Genomic DNA, 16,753 nt, shown 5'->3' on the forward strand with positions numbered 1-16,753 from the left:
AAGACCCAGGCCTTGGCCCCAGAGGGCTGCACAATTAAAGGGGACTTCTCTTTAGTGAGGGACTGGCTGCTGGGGTTCTAGTTCTGAGAGCAACTAGTCTTAAAAATGAGAGGGTTTCCATACCTGGGAGATACTCGAAGAATTGTCTTGTTCATTTGTTTGGTTTTTCATCCATTTGCTGAAATGTCAGGCAAGGCACTGGTCTATGTTTAACCTGCCTTTCTCCTCTGATAACTTAACTCTGGGAACAGGCAGCTATTGAGAGAGCTGCACTATCCTTAGTCAAAAGAAATTAATGAAGAAGTAAAAACTCAATCCACACACCTGTTTCTGCCCACCCCCAAACCAATCCTTTCCTGCTTCTGTCATGTTCTCGGTTTCCTAGGCTACCAATCTCAAGACAGCTGGCACCAGAGAGCCAGTCCATTGATGAAGAGCAGCAATAATTAAGCCCAGAGATCCCTGGACAGCCAAGCATCCCACCAATGACAGCCATCCTCCAAATGCTTCAGAAAACACTGAGTGATTTACAGTAACTTCTCAATTTCCCACAAAGCTATCCTTAGGCTTTGAACAATCAAGCAACCCTGCCCTGCAGAGATTATGTGGGTGCCAACTTCATGGAATCAGTATTTTTGCCTACCACATGAAATGAAGATGCCAGTGAAGTTTCTCTTGGGTGATATTCTTACAGCTGCCTTCCTGTATCTAATTTGTCATCTTATCCCAGAATCAGGCATCCAAGCTCACAGCAGCAGCAGCCATAAGGATAACAAAGCTCATTATCATCACACAGCACAGCACAGCAAAAAAAAGTATTGACTGTTTACTATCTTAAGTGTTTTTATTACTCTTGTCTCATTGTTTCTCATTATTGTCTTACAACAGCCCTACAGGGTAGGTTTAATTATTCCAATTTACAAATGTGGTCACTAGGGGGTCAAAGAGGTTACCCAACTTGCCAAGGGCTACACAGCTAGTGGTAGGATCTGAACCCAAGCTTTTACCAACCTAGAGTCAGCTTTTGTGTGTGTGAGCGCGTGCGCTCCGTTGTGTCCAATTCTTTGTGACCCTGTGGACCTTAAGCAGCCAGTCCCCTCTGTCCATGGGATTTTCCCTGGCAACAATACTGGAATGAATTGACATTTCCTCCCCACCTGGGAAGCTTCCCAGCTGGCACTAAAGAACCCTTCTGCCAGTGCAGGTGACACAAGAGACATGGGTTCCATCCCTGGGTCAGAAGATCCACTGGGATAGAAAATGGCAACCCACTCCAGTATTTCTGCCTGGGAAATCCCATTGACAGAGGAACCTGGCGGGTTACAGTCCATAGGGTTGCAAAGAGTCAGATATGACTGATTGTGCACACACAGCTTTTACCCAGCATGACTTGAACCACTATATAGGAGTTCTATATACTACTGTGCATGCTAAGTCACTTCAGGCTTAGACGCCAGGCTCCTCTGTCCATGGGATTCTCCAGGCAAGCATACTTGAGTGGGTTGCCATGCCCCCCTCCTCCAAGGGATCTTCCTGACCCAGGGATCGAACCTGCATTTCTTATGTCTCCTGCATTGGCAGGTGGGTTCTTTACCACCAGCATCACCTGGGAAGCCCCCTATTACTACTATAATACTATACAGTACTATACAGTACTATTACTACTACAGTTGTCCCTTGCTATCCATGGGGGATTGGTTCCAGGACCCCCCAGGGATACCAAAATCTATGGATGCTCAAGTCCCTTGTATACAATGGTGTTGTATTTGCATGTAACCTTGCACATACTCCCATATATTTCAAATTGTCTCTAGATTACTTACAACACCTAACACAATATAACCAGTTTCCAGTGCATAATAAATTCAAGTTTTATGTTTTCAAACTTTCTGAAATTTTTTCCCCTAATATTTTCAATCGGTAGTTGGTTAAATCTGCAAATTGGAACACACATTTATGGAGGGCTGACTGTACTATGAAAAGCTGCTAACATTTATTGCTGACAATGAGCCAGAATTTCTGCCAAATGCTTGATTTAAGTTATTCCATTTAATACTCACAATAGCCCTATTAGGTAGGTACTGTGATTATATCCATTTTACAGATGAGTGAAGTTGATAGCAGTTAAGTAACACGCCTACAGTCACACATGATTCTTGTTGTTTGGATGCTCAGTCATGTTTAACTCTTTTGTGTCCCCAGGGTCCTCTGTCCATGGGATTCTCCAGGCAAGAATACTGGAGGGGACTGCCATTTCTTTCTCCAGGGGATACTCCTGACCCAGGGATTGAACAAGTGTCTCCTGCATTGGCAGGAAAATTCTTTACCACTACCCACCCAAGGTCACATAATGATGGGGCTCAAATACAAACCCAGGAAATATGGTCCAAAAGCTCAGTCCACTCAGCGGAACCTGCATTAGGAAAAGGAGGCATTTCTAATGCCCAGCTTAACTTAGCCAGGTTCATTGCTGTGTCCCAGTCCAAACCTACTGAGTCCCAGTAAGAATTTCCCAAGTAAATGCCAAGGAGGAAACCTGTCTAGCCCTTCTGTGTACATGCCAGTAGCTCAGATCTGATGCATCTAGGAAAAGACCAAAGACCTTTCTAGAAGTCTCTCCTAGCCAGTTTCCCTCGTGTCCAGCAGCTTCTCCTAATACTCTACCCAAAACATCTAATAAGTGTTTACCCAGGGCTCCCAGAGCCGTAGTTAAGGCCCTTAATGTGCAATCTGGCTCTGTGCCTTGTTTAATCAGCACCTGAATGAAATGTCTCTTTGCTAGCAACAGCCTGAGCACAAAGTCGTTCTGCAAACACAGCTGGTCAACTGGCAAAGGCGACTCAATTCATAGGCAAAATACACCCTGAGTTTATACCACCACTGATGTGTGCTGGAGACAGGGAGACTGGAGGAACTGAGATGGAATTAGAATGGGCTCATGCTTCCTTTGGGCTTCCCAGGTGGTGCAGTGGTAAAGAACCTGCCTGCCAATGCAGGAGATACAAGAGACATGGGTTCGATCCCCAGGTCAGGAAGAAAAGACCCTCTGGAGGAGGAAATAGCAAACCATTCCAGTATTATTGCCTAGGAGAATCCCAAGGACAGAGGAGCTTAGCAGGCTGCAGTCCATGGGGTCACAAAGCATGGGACATGACTGAGCAACTGTCATGCATGATTCCTTTCTCCTCAGATAATCTCACCTCTCACTCTCCTATCAACCTAAACATCTGCCCACAGGACATGGCTTGAACTGGGTCTGCCCAACAGTCCAATCCTCTCTAAGGACTGTCTTAGAGAAGACAGTCTCCTGCCATCTATTTCATTTCCTCAGAGCTCACCAGGCCCACAACCAGACTCATCCTACCCTGCCTGCCTCCCTCTGACATTTGCTCCAGCAGCTACTGTTAAGGGTATGCAGCCAACGGAAAGATCCCCCCAACCCTCCCCTTCAGGATCACTGACCGAAACAGGTCAGTGTCCCTTGACACACCACACACTGACAGACGTGCAAACCATGCCCTGTTTAGCTGGCAGCTCTTTCTCTGGGAAAGAGCTGAGTAAACAGAGAGGACCGTGCCCAGAAGAGGAGGAGCCCTCCCCAGACATGCAGATTTAACTGCTGTATTCAAGAGCACCTTGGAGGGAGACTTACCCTGGGCATTCAGCAAGTAGGACAGCAAGACATTGATAACTCCAGTTCTCAGGGTGGGGGAGGATGGGAGGTGGAGCAGGAGGGAGGCCAACAACTGAGCAAGGAGCATGGGAAAGGCCACCTGCTCAAATTCTGAGACACACCCCACCAATTAAAGATCAAGTAAGGCTAACAAGGCCCTTTTAAAAAGTCCTGTCCTCCCCTACCTCTGTTGCATCTGAGCCATTCACACTGCAGTATGAACTTCCTACATGGAACTGATTTCTTCCTTATTTCCTTGGAGATAGGACCTCCTCTGGTGAAACAGGCATTTAGATGGAGTTGATCTGGAGCTTTGAGTACTCTGGAAAGAGGCAAACTTGGATGGGGTGAGTTGGGGGGGTTAGCGGGGGAAGACATGGAAGCAGGGGAAAAGAAATAGAAAAGAGAAAGGTAGAAGAAGAGCATGGAAACACTGCATCAGTTCCAGCTTCGTGGGGCCAGCAGCCATCCCATGAGCCACTAAAAATCATCTGGTGGGGGGTGGAATGCCTGCTACCTCATTTCCTGCATTTAATGTCTGCTCACTCTCTGTGTTCCGTGTCTGTCCTTGACCATGTGGGCCCTCCTTGGGACAGCAGAGAGAACACAACGTTCTATCTCACAAGCCCCCTATCAAGGACTTGTGATTAACTGCAGCTGTCTTATCAACAGGCCAGAAATGACAGAGCGTTCCAAGTTTTACGTGGTTTGCCAAGGGAGAAATACAAAAACAATGCCTGGCCCTGATAATAAAATGAAAATGACTCCAGGTAAGAGTTGTAAAGCTTTCCTGTGAAAGAGGAAGCAACTCTGTGCCTTTACATGTATCGTTTCCTATGCCAAGAAACCCTTTCCTTCTGCAACACCTAGCCACCTCCTGGTCATTCATTCACACGTTTATTGAGCACCTACTATGAGGTGGGTCCCATGAGAGGCACTATGATAGAAAATAAGACAAACAAGGACCCCTGCTCTCAAAGAGCTAACATGTCTCCTTATGAGTCAAATGTCACCTCCTCCAGTATGCTTTCCTTAATTGCATCAGGAAAAAATAAAAGACCCTCTGGTCCTTAATGTTTGTTTCAAACCTGTCACATTGTAATTTAGTTGATCTTTACATGTTACATTGTAATTTAGTTGATCTTTACATGTTACATTGTAATTTAGTTGATCTTTATATGTTACATTGTAATTTAGTTGATCTTTACATGTTACATTGTAATTTAGTTGATCTTTTTTTCTTGCCTGTCTCATCTCAACTGTGGGCAACATTGAAGGCAAAGAATGTTTCTTATTTATCTTTGAATCTCCAGTGTCTGGCACAATGTTTGACACACAACAGGAACTGGACAAATGTTTGCTGAATACATGCAAGAATGGATACATTTCCATTAGCATTTAAAACTAAAGTCCTGCAAATAGAGAACTAGGATGCAATAATTCTGTATCAGTATTTTATCTTGTTAGTTCCCAAAGATCTCCAACACTGCAAGAATGGCAAAGGAGTATAGGAGGACTGGAAGGTGATTAAAAAGAGGTTTGGCTGAAATCCTCCACTTATAAAAGCCACAGGCACCCAACAGGCCACTGGAACGCCAAAGTTACCTTAAAATCCACCTCACAATAACTCGGGGTCTTCAACCTCTAATTTCAACCACCTTATTTAACACCCACATAAATACCGAGGTACTACTAGAAGACCAAATGCCCACCCACAGGCCACCAGAATCACACCAGTCAGGAGGAGCATCGGAAGCAACATCCCACCTCATGCTTTGCTGCTAAGTCACTTCAGTCATGTCTGACTCTGTGCGACCCCAGAGATGGCAGCCCACCAGGCTCCGCCGTCCCTGGGATTCTCCAGGCAAGAACACTGGAGTGGGTTGCCATTTCCTTCTCCAATGCATGAAAGTGAAAAGTGAAAGTGAAGTCGCTCAGTTGTGTCAGACTCTTCACAACCCTATGGACTGCAGCCTACGAGGCTCCTCCATCCATGGGATTTTCCAGGCAAGAGTACTGGAGTGGGGTGCCATTGCCTTCTCTGACCTCATACTTTATCCACTAGATAATGTCTCTCAGAGTGGGATCCAATGCTCACTGGCATCAGAATCATTGAGGAACTTGTAATAAATGCAGGTTCCCATCCTCACCTTATAGGACCGAGACTGACTTAGACTCTGAGTGGAGAGCCAGGCATTTGCATGAGAACAAGGTTCCAAGGGAATCTTTCACAAAGAAAATTTGAAAAGCACTGCACTCCACTTCAGGTCCAGTCAGTCAGTTACTGGCAGAAGATGTTCTCAATTTAACAAAAGATATGAAAGATCACGGATGTGTTAGTGAACTCAGTGGGGGGTGGGGAGTCCTTTCATGATGTATGCGTAATCAAATCACGTTGTGCACTTTAAATATCTTACAATTTTCTTTGTCGACTATACCTCACAAAGCTGAACACAAACAAAGTTAACAAAAAAAAATATATGAAAGACCAGAAGTTGAGAAGTCTGGCTCTTCTTGCAAAGGGTATTTCAATGAAGCATGGTTGACAGTGAACAAGCTATTGAAAAATATAAAAGGGGAGAGATAGAAAGTGAGTTACCAGCTTAATAACAGTGTTTTTTTAATGTCTGATATTAAAGGAGGAAAAGAAGAAAGTAGACATTTCCAGATGTCAAACCAAGGGATTTAAGACCAAGATCCAACAGTGCAATTTCCTCAGTGCAATGAAAGTGAGCAGAAACTTGGGGCAGAGAATGGGCTGCAGTTCCTAATAACCAGCTCTTTGTGATGGAAATTCAACAAAAAGATGTGTGAGCTGGAGGTGAAACCACCTCTCTTTCTGGCTATTTCAAAAAAAAAAAAAAAAACCAGACAGGAGTTTCTCTTAATAGGCACAGGAGACACAGGAACTGTGCCCATGAGACCTCAAGGGACCACAGACAGAACCACCAGAGGGAAAAAGAAAAAAGAACAGAAAAAAGTCAGTTCTGTCAGCCAGTCAGTCAGCCAGCATTATCCAGGCACACTACACATTAAGCAATTAATGTGCACATACAGTATTGTATTAAGCTCTGCACGGTGTTACAGAGGGAAAAAAACATACTACTCCTTTCCTTAAAGAAAAGTATACACACTAATGGTAGAGAATGAACAAACATGTAAAATCAAACAACCCAGTTGAACACTTACCAAACTACCGACTTGTATACAAAGTCATGGGCTTCCCTGGTGGCTCATATGGTAAAGAATCTGCCTACAATGCAGGAAACCCGGATTCAGTCCCTGGGTCAGGAAGATCCCCTGGAGAAGGGAATGGCAACCCACTCCAGTATTCTTGCCTGGAGAATCTCATGGACAAAGGAACCTGGCGGGCTACAGACCATGGAGTCACAAAGAGTAGGACGTGACTGAGCAACTAATGCTTGCAATTTTTTCATACAAAGGCTAATGTTAAAGAGGCTAACAGTCTGAGGAATATGCAGAGTTGGGAAAGGAGGACAAGAGGTATTGGTGGAATGAATGGAATAACTGTGGAGTCAAGGTCAACTGGAAAGTTTCCCAGAGAATCTTCAGGACCATCTACAGAGGGGAGGAATTCACGACAGATCCCATGAAGACAGTGATGAAGGAGGTACTTCTATGGCAAAGGGACAAAAATCCAGGGGGCCTGTGGATCACCCCCTGAGTAGGAGTCTGCTGCATTCTATTACTTAACAGTAAGCTCCAGGCTGCATTGTATTAACAGGTGCACAGTGAGAAAAGGCTGAGAAAGAAATCTTTCCTCTCTGCTGGGTGTGGGCTGGACCTCTGGTCACAGTATCCAGTTTTATAGACTGTGTATAGAAGGGTATGCAGATGTGGGCAAGGATCCAGAGAAAAGCAACAGAACTAATTAGAGGAATGGATTCTAAGAGCTATCAAGAAAGGTGAAAAGTTGAGGTTTGTCAGTTTCTGAGTCAGAGGAAAAAAATCTATTGGTCATCTGCCAGCTCTGATCAGCTGTACCTGGCGTCTGTTTAAGTGACCACAGAGCTATTCAGAGGATTAAAATGCTTTGTTTCCATGTGGCCCATTTCACGAAGAAGATCAAGATAGGAAAAAGCTAAATAATTTGCTCAGGTTCCCTAGCAGGCGACAAGCAAAACTGGTATCATCATTTTAAATCCCAGGGCTGTCTGTGGGTTGTTTAATCCACCAATCCACACCATTTCCCTTATAATGGAAGGGACTCTGTCAAAGACTGTAACAATGAAAGATGGAAAAATTCTCTGCAAATTTCCTTGGGGGAGAATATGAAACAAACTAAAAAGGAATGTCATGCCTCATTGCTGAGGACCATACAAACATCACCCCATTGTGTCCCCCTGGACTGATGACACAGGACACAGTCCATCTGATAAGCCAGCAGATAGCTGGATCCCTCATTGCACCCATTACACACCAACATCAATTGCAACCATGAGCAAGTTATCAGTGCTCCAGACAACAGATGGGGATGAAGAGGTGTGGTTGGTCTGAAGTCAAGGAGGCAGGGGACAAAAAAGCCTAGTTCTCAAATCTATCAGGTTTTCTCTAAAACAAATCCATCATAGAGCAAATATAACATACCCATATACATCCAGTGAGTTCCAAAAGGTGTCACAAAAAGCTCAGGACCATTCTGAATATGTGCCATTCTGTGCTTTTGGCAAAAAGTGAAGTAGGAAAGTAAACAGTGAGACAAAAGCAGGTTAGCCATATTTGGTGGACATCAGCCTTCTAATATATCGTAAAGACAGAAAAATAGCAACGCTAACTCTAAAAAAAGGATGGGGCTCACTTGGTCTTAAAGGCTAAAAACCAGAGGCTTGGTGCTCAGGGGTCAATAGCATCAATTATTATTTGGAAAATGTCCAGCTGAGATCCAGAGTGCCGTATGCACAGAGACACAGAGGGGTAAATGGCATATGCTATGCCCCACTAAGTTCAGGGCCCAACTGGGAGATACTGACACAGACATATACACAACAAACCGGAAGTGGACAATTAGACAAGACATCCAAAATTCGATCTTTGCAAGTTCCTAAGGCAGAGACAATCTAACTAGATGCAAAGGATAAAAGGCCATGAGTTTTTACGGACACAATCAGTCAAACTGTCTGGCATTTTAACCCTTCCGCTAAGAAACTGTAGATTTTAGGACTTAAATAGCTATGAGACTCTCTTCCTGCTAAAGCCCCAATTCCACTGTTGACAGCTGGGTTCTAAAGCCACCCCTGCCAGTACCTTGCTGGCAGTGTGATTTCCACTTTGGTTTTTTTTGTAAACAGCATAAACAGTCAGTAAATTCATTCCGTGTCACCCATACCTACGAAAATATTATGCACAGGGGACCAGCTAGCCACGCTTGAAGAAATACTTCTTGGTGTAATGGGTAAAAACCACTGATATTCAGCAAGGGGTTTAACAGTGGTGTGTTAATCCTGGTGCTTGCTGATTCCAAGAACCCTCAAGCATCCCCAGCTTAAGTCAGATGTGAGAAGGTGCTGCTTTAATCCTACAAACCTCTACCAGTCCCAAGTTCTAGGGCCCTTGAGATAACAGACGAGGCCAAAAAGAAACCTGACAGCAGGAATATTATTCAAGAACAGAACTCGGACACAAGAAGTACCCTGCCCAGTGCTTCTAAAGCTGGCGGTTGCCCAAAGGCAGCATGGCTATGAGGAGGGTCTGTGTATCAAAGGCCTTGGGAGGAAATATTTTACAGACTGAAAAATGGGAGGTAAGGAGACTAGTCATTTTCCCTCCAGTGCTTCCATTTCCTGGCTGAAAGAAATACTGCCCTTATTACAAACTTACACTGCCTCTGCAGAACAAGGCCTTCTATAAAGCTATAATTGAGTCATCTTGTTGAGAGACACACATCAGAAATGTCTCTAAGCTCCTGCTTTCAATTCAGCTAATGTCTCCCTTTCCTTATCAGGACCTCTGAACTCCACAGAATTTACTGCCATGATATAGCCTAACTCAGCTAATTCACTTGCCAAAGTATTTCTTTGTACTCAACACCTCCCCTTTGAAACACACACAGTCACAGGATAAATTTTAACATCTCTCTGTCCAGGCTCAAGCTTATCTAGCATAACCCTAAAGAAGATAGTGCGTGTGAAAGGGTCTTATAAAAGTTAAGAGCTAGACAGATGTAAAGTATTATTAATACTAACCCCATGGACTGGCTTCCCTTGTAGCTCAGTCGATAAAGAATTTGCTTGCAGTGCAGGAGACCCGGCTTCGATCCCTGGGTTGGGAAGATCCCCTGGAGAAGGAAATGGCAACCCACTCCAGTATCCTTGCCTGGAAAATCTCATGGACAGAGGAACCTGGTGGACTGCAGTCCATGGGGTCACAAAGAGTCGGGCACGACTGAGCGACTAACACATAACCCCATGGACTGTAGCCCCCCAGGCTCCTCTGTCCATGGGATTCTTCCCGCGAGAATACTGGAGTCAGTTGCCATGCCCTCCTCCAAGGGATCTTCCTGACCCAGGGATCAAACCTGTATCTCCGGCATTGCAGGCAGATTCTTTACCATCTGAGCCACCAGGGAAGCCCAAATAAGTTAGAAAACTGTTTCCATCTGTTGTAATATTTCTTTTAAAGATTCACATCAGCTTTTAAAAATCCGTATGTCCCTGCTTCCAATAAGACCATAGGTAAGGTATGGAGTGTTGGATTCATCAAAGGCTAAGTCCCCCAGTAGGCCAGAAGTTTCTATTTAAATGACACAAAGCAGTAACTTGGGAGTAAAGGACAAAGCAGTACAATCCTGCTTGGTCTCAAGGATTCCTCAACCTGACTGTTCTTTGCCCCCACCACCTAGCTTCAGAGTTTCAGCTAAGCACGGAACAGCAAAAGCACAGTGACAGGAATCAGTTCATAGTTCCCCAAACATCCATCTCTGCTGCACTCAGCCCCTGAGGGCCAACATCATCTATATGGACCCCTAAAGGGTGGCCTTCTCAGGTTTACCTTACGGGGAAAACCCAGGGAGCGAAAGATGAGGATGAGAAGGTGAACCATGACCACCTGAAATGAGCGAGGAGACCAAAAGCCATTTCTGGAATAGCTCTGTGTGGCACCCCCGGGCACTGCTTAATAGAGGAAAGAAGCACAGCACATAGACTGTCAAGACCTAGAAATTCAACTCTGCCTCGTTTTGCAGCCAGGCAAACTGAGAGCCAGGACAAGTACTTTCCCCAAAGTCACACAACTAATTAATGCCAGAACGAAGCCTCCAGAGTCTTCTAAAAGCCTCTAAAAACCTTTCCACTGAAAACCATGATGCTGCCAGGTTTGACGTCATCACCCCAGCAGCAGCCCCAATCGGGCTGAATTTAGTTCTTTGTTGACCTTCTAGATATGTGGTTGTCAGAGGCCTCAAGACCCCTTTGTCAAAGAGGTACCCTCTGACCCTCACCACCTGCCATCCAAAAAAAGCACTCCTGTCCCAAGAGCCTCACATAGCAATGGCTGAGATGTGTTGTTTCCTTTCATTAACAAAAAGCCCATTCATTAAAAAAAAAAAAGAAAGAAAGAGGACAGGCTCAAATTTACACAGAAGGTCTAACTGGGGGAGCCCTTGGGTTTCCTGTGAATGGCATTACTTCCCAAGAAGGCCTCTAAAAAAATACTACCCACTCCAAGCCTACTGGACGCTTAGAGCCATCCCATCACTAAGAGCTGCTTTATTCTAAATCTGTCTACACCTCCTTATCACATCTGCAAGACTGAATGGGGTCTGTGGTCATTCACCAGTTTCCAGATTGGGAAACTGAGGCCAAGAACCTGCCATCCAAGGACTTCCTACAACACAGAGCTAGCAAGCATCTGCAGCATAAGTAGGCAGCACCATGCTGATCAGCAGCGGCCTCCCAGAGACTGCTCTGCATTCCGAAACCCCAAAGAGGGTGGGTTAGCTTTCCAACCCAGAAAGCTAATTCATCTTTTGGTTGCAAGCGAGCAACCTCCCATCCCCGAGTCCCCCCGCCAGGCCTGTGAAACCGAGACAATTATCTCAACCTCCTGCCCCACACAAGGTTGTCACGAGTCTCCTGAGAAAACAACCTTCTACAAATATAAAAGCAATAAAGATGCTAATGACAGGTTTCACAACTGTCCCTGAATAAAACACACCAGGTTTTCCACAGCCTGAAATCTAAAAGAGACAGCCCCCCCACCCCATGCTCTTCTCTTCCTACCCTTCCGTGATATTATAGTTTTAGATCATCTCTCTACACAGGCTGAGTACAAAAAGACAGTCTCGCTCTTGGTTGGTGCTCACCCAGATTATTTTTATGTATCTGGCAACTTTCCTTTTCAATCTCATTTGTTTTTCTTAGCACCGCTAATGGGAGATAAAGAAATCAGCTCTCTGGGCACCCCTGGACTGTGACCTCAGGAGAGAGAATGAGAATGATAAGATGGAGAGGTTTGCAGGAAATAAATACCCTCTCACCACAGAGAAGAGGTCACGAGTCTGCCTGGGGTCTGCTTCAGAGTGCAGTGAGTCGGAGTTTGGTGCTGCTCTGACACCTCAGAACTCAAAAGGCAGACCTCACCCTAAGATCCTAAACTCCCAAAAGAAAGTCATTAAGAGAAACCTACAAAAGTATTTCCCCCAAGTATGACCGGAACCTTCTGTGACCACCTCCAGGAAAGAAAGCCACCAGGCCTCTGGGAAATTGTGGCAGAGGGAATGTGTGTGTGTGTTGGGGCAGGGGGTGGGGGTGGGGGGGTGGGGTGTGTGTGTGTGTGTGTTGGGCGGGGGTGGCCCATGGCTCCCTTCTGGTGATCCAGAAAGGGAACCTGGCTGGGGTCGGACTTCCTGCTGGCAAAAGGCCAGGGTAGGCCTGGGAGGGGAGGGGCCGCTGGCCTGAGTGCTAGTCTTTTCCAGGGCTAACCACCACCGTAGGGCTGACGCATTGTGCAAAGGTGGAAGGAAGCCAAATCTGAAATCCGCACCCAAACAGCCACTCGTTGGAAAATCATTTTTAAGGGTCCCACTGCCCGCAGAGGTGAGGTGCTCTACGCGGCCAAGTGTCCTGAGCACACAAATGACTCTGCTGGCTGAGGCTGCCAGGAAGGGGTGGGGGAAGTCAACAGACTCACATGCATCATGGTGACCAGGTGACAGGGGTTGAGCAGGTAGATGACGGTCTTGGTGGCGAACTTAAAGCCCACCTCCACCCCGAAGGTCAGGCACAAGGCTACTAAGAGCAGATTCTTGCTCAGGCTCTCTTTGCCTTCCTCTGGCCGCTGGGTCACCTGCTCTGGCTGGCAGCCACGGCCACCCCTACCGTCCTCCTTCGTCTGCCTCAGGATGTGCCGCAGGGCCACCAGGATCTCCAACAGGGCCAGGGTCAGGACCACCACACTTTCCAGCAGCCGCTGCTGCCAAGAGAGGAAGGCAGCACAGTCGGGGCCCCCATTGCCCGCAAAGCTGGGGTCCACGCCCCCATAGAGCCAGTCCAGGAGACTTTGGTAGCTATACCGGGACATGATGCAAAGTGGCTCCCCACGACCACCGTGCAGGAAGCGAGAGCGAGATGGAACACAAGCCCCGAGGGTGGCCCGGGTGGTGGGACATATACGGAGGGCACACCCCGCCCCCGCACCCCCCTCCGGACACCGGGGCAACTAGAGCAGGGGACGGGAAGCTACACGCGAGGCCTGGGGCCAAGTGCTGGCTCTAATTTGTCCCTACGGCTGCCTGGGGAGCCCCCCGCGCTTCTCCAGTGGCCACCAACGAGGCAGGGTGGAAACGAGCCGTTGGCCAATCTAAAAGGAAGGAGAGGAAAAAAAAAAAGGTCTCAAAGAGGCAATTGCATCGGGAATTACGAGGCGGGGAGGGATAACTAGCGAGGGAAGAAAAGGGGAACAGGGGCAGTGGCGAAGCAAGCAGGGGTCGGGGGAAGTCGGAGGCCGGGAGGGTCAGGGCGAGGGTTGAGGGGACGCGGCAGGAGCGAACCGGGGGAGACGGCGAGGGAACACGCGGAGGCCAGGAGGGGAGCTGGCGGGGCCGGGCCGGCGGGGAGGGCGACGGGGCTGGCGGGGACGCCGGACTCCTCGTCTCACGCACTCGCCACAGGGGGATCGCTTACTCCTGCAACCGCGTGGCCGTCTCTGCCCCCAGCGAGCAACTTCGCCGCCGACGGGCCCCTCCGAGCCAATTTAGAGCCGTCCCGGGCCAGCCTCCCGCCCCCGGGTACACCCCCGAGCCCCCAGCTCCACCCCCCGGCCCCAGACGCCCGCCCTCCGGGCAGCACCTCCCCCAGCCCGCGGCCCGCCCGGGACCTGCCCCCCTCGCGCGGGCAGCGGCGGGAGGAAGCCGGGAGGGAGGGAGGAAAGGCGGGCGGGAGGCCGGGCCAGCCGGGGGCTGGGCTCCGGCCGGCCCCCTCCCTCCGCCCCGGCGCCGCAGCTTCCCGCGCCACCCGCCCGGCCCCAGGGACGGGTCGCCGCGCCCTGCGGGGCTCCACTCACCGGCAGTCGGCCCTCGGCCCCGACTGGGCGCCCGCTCGGCTCCCCGCGCCCCGGCGCTCGGCTCCCCTGGCGGCCGCCACGGCCGCCGCGCACGGCTCCTCCTCCCTGTCTTCCTCCCCCTGCAGCAGCCGCGCTCGCTTCCTCCTTCTTCCCCTCCCTCTCTCCTCCCCCTCGCCGCCGCCTCCCCGCTCCCGCCCGGCTCGGTCCCTCGCCGCCCCCCCACTTCACGCCCTCGGCCACCCCCGCCCGACCGCCTCTCCTCTCCGGCCTCCCCGCACCGCCACCCCCCCCCCAGCCCCCACCCCCCCCAGCCAGCCGCTCGCACTCTTCACACCTCCCACTCCCTCTCTCGGCGCCTCGGCCTCCCCTCCCTCCCCCGGGCTCAATCCCCGCCTCCTTCCCCTCCTCCCCGGCCTGCCTCGCCTTCTGCGTTCGCCCGGCCCACACGCGTGCACCGCCACCCTCCCGCACCGCCGACTACGGAATTCGCTCCTCCGCGAAGCCGTTTGGCCCGACTCCGCCTCCTGCGCTCCGGTTCTCCAGGGCGCTTCCTTGGACCCCGGGCACCTAGTAGGCGCTTAGCCGGCCCTCGCTGAGTTCTTGGAGGAATGGACGAGCCTGTCTAGTGATAAGCCCCTGGGCTTTGGGAGGTCCGCTGGGTGTGACCTACTCTTCGCCTCTCCTCCAGACCTCCCTGAAATAGCAGACTTGGGCAGGGCCAAGACGGCATCTTCTCCACCTTTGTAGCCACAGCCCTACTCTCCACTTCCGTCCTAGACAGGGCTTCTTTTCCTACTTTGCCCGGCCGTTCCCCCTCCTGCTCTGCTCCGAGGTTTCTCTATCTAGCCTCCGGCCACTCCCTCTCCAGGCTCTCCGTCTCCCCTTTCTCCTGCCACGCCTTCAAGCTCAATCGTACTCTAGCTGGAGGAAAAGATGGAGGAAAAGAAGCTTCCCCAGACCTCTTTCCGTCCTCCCGCCCTGCGACGGAGCAGCTGTTTCCAACCTGCGCTTGGCCGAGAGTCCTGCCACTTAAAACGCCCGCCAGGCTGTGGAGGGGCCCAAGAATTGGATAAGGGCTGCTGGCAGAAACAGGGCCCCCTCTTCCCTGCTGCTTCCTACCCATAGACTGGGATTTGCTTTTCTTTGGGCAAGGAAACAGAAAAAAGACCTTTTCAGAATCCACTTTGTGTTGGTTTAATATCTATTGAAGACTCACAAAGAGGAAAATAGCCAGAAAAAAACAGGCACCTTGCCTGGGAAACACGTTCTGGTGTTCGCTGCCAGCCATTTTCCTGCTGTCCTTTCCAAGTCTGGTTTAACCCCACCTAGCCTCAGAGCCAGGTAGCTTTGCACAGACAGCATCCACCTTAGGGCCTGATGCTCTCGAAGTGCTAATTAATAAAGAACAACAACAAACAAGGATCGATTCAGCAGCTCACTCGTTCTCTGTCGGTGTTTTGTTAAATCCTCTGCACAGTATATATTAAGGGTAAAACTGGAGTTCTGGTGATGACTGTAGCCTGAGACCTCAAGTTCCTGTCTTCAAGGAAGTCAGAAGGAGATGATAGCACTCAGTAAACGGCTTCATTAATCCGTGCAGAAATCTTCCCTCTTAGCTCAGTCAGTGAAGAATCTGCCTGCAAATGCAGGAGACCAGGTTGAATTCCTGGGACGGAAAGGCCCTGGAGAAGGAAATGGCAACCCACTCCAGTATTCTTGCCTGGAGAATCCCAGGACAGTGGAGCCTGGCAGGTTACAGTTCTTGGGATCGCAAGAGTCGGACAAGATTTAGCAACTAAACCACCAATCCATACCGAACTTCTTTGGGAGTTCTGCCTAGAGGGTCTTGTGTTTGCAAAATGACTGTGTTTAGTGCCAGGCCAGCTTGCTCGCCTGAGGCACAAATTCCTCTCTTTCAAAGGTAGAATAGCCAAGTGTTTTGACAACTCTGGGATACTAATGATAATTACGCCATTTACTTGCTGTGTCACCTTGGGCAATTTACCTCTCTGTACTTCAGTTTCCCTCTCTCAACCAAACAGTTATCGGTGATCTATTATCTAATTCCTAGGATTATGCACATTTACATGAATTGAATTGTGTAGCAAGTGCCTAAAAAGTGCTCAATAAATGCTGTCCCTAATCCCCACGTAGTTCTGCATCGGTGCAGCCGCCCCCTACCCCCCTGCCCTCTACCCCCCTACCCCCACATCTGCATAAACAATCCTATTCCGCCTTCAAAGCCCACAGGAAATTGCACTTCCCCCAACCCCCACCACCCAGCTCCCAGAGTGCTCTCTCTCCTGTGAACTTGAACAGCAGATATTGCCTGCACTACTCATTTTATTCTGAATCACTTACTGCCTTCCATTGTTCTCTCATTGTTAGTTCTGTCTCCCACACTCAGATCTTTGACAGCAGGGATGGGTCTTCATCTTTTCTAAACCCTCCTCAGCACCTAGCAGAGTGGCAAACATAGTAGGCACTAGGCAGACACCAGGAGAGTGTTGTCCCCATTATTGCTGTTTTGTCTCTCTTGCCACCCCATGGATTATTGCCCAC

The 16,753-nt window shown here is 49.0% G+C and overlaps 1 protein-coding gene across 6 annotated transcripts in view; it reads right to left on the bottom strand.

Annotated features, from left to right (window-relative positions):
- The window catches only part of TMEM164 (transmembrane protein 164), a 179,014-nt gene extending 164,762 nt beyond the window's left edge, over positions 1–14,252 (bottom strand). Inside the window, exons 1-2 of one of the 6 annotated variants that reach the window (XM_027534776.1) lie at positions 14,192–14,252; positions 12,821–13,489 (exon numbers count right to left, since the gene is read on the bottom strand). In XM_027534776.1, coding sequence (XP_027390577.1) covers positions 12,821–13,210 — 390 coding nt within the window. In that variant the 5' untranslated portion in view covers positions 13,211–13,489; positions 14,192–14,252. Of the gene's footprint in view, positions 1–12,820; positions 13,760–13,790; positions 14,043–14,191 lie in introns of those variants that run through there. The other 5 variants (XM_027534773.1, XM_027534774.1, XM_027534781.1 and 2 more) reach the window with 5 other exon arrangements.
- Positions 14,253–16,753: the final 2,501 nt, after the last annotated feature.

The sequence above is a fragment of the Bos indicus x Bos taurus genome, chromosome X (genome assembly GCF_003369695.1).
Source record: "Bos indicus x Bos taurus breed Angus x Brahman F1 hybrid chromosome X, Bos_hybrid_MaternalHap_v2.0, whole genome shotgun sequence".
Classification (NCBI taxonomy): Eukaryota; Metazoa; Chordata; class Mammalia; order Artiodactyla; family Bovidae; genus Bos; species Bos indicus x Bos taurus.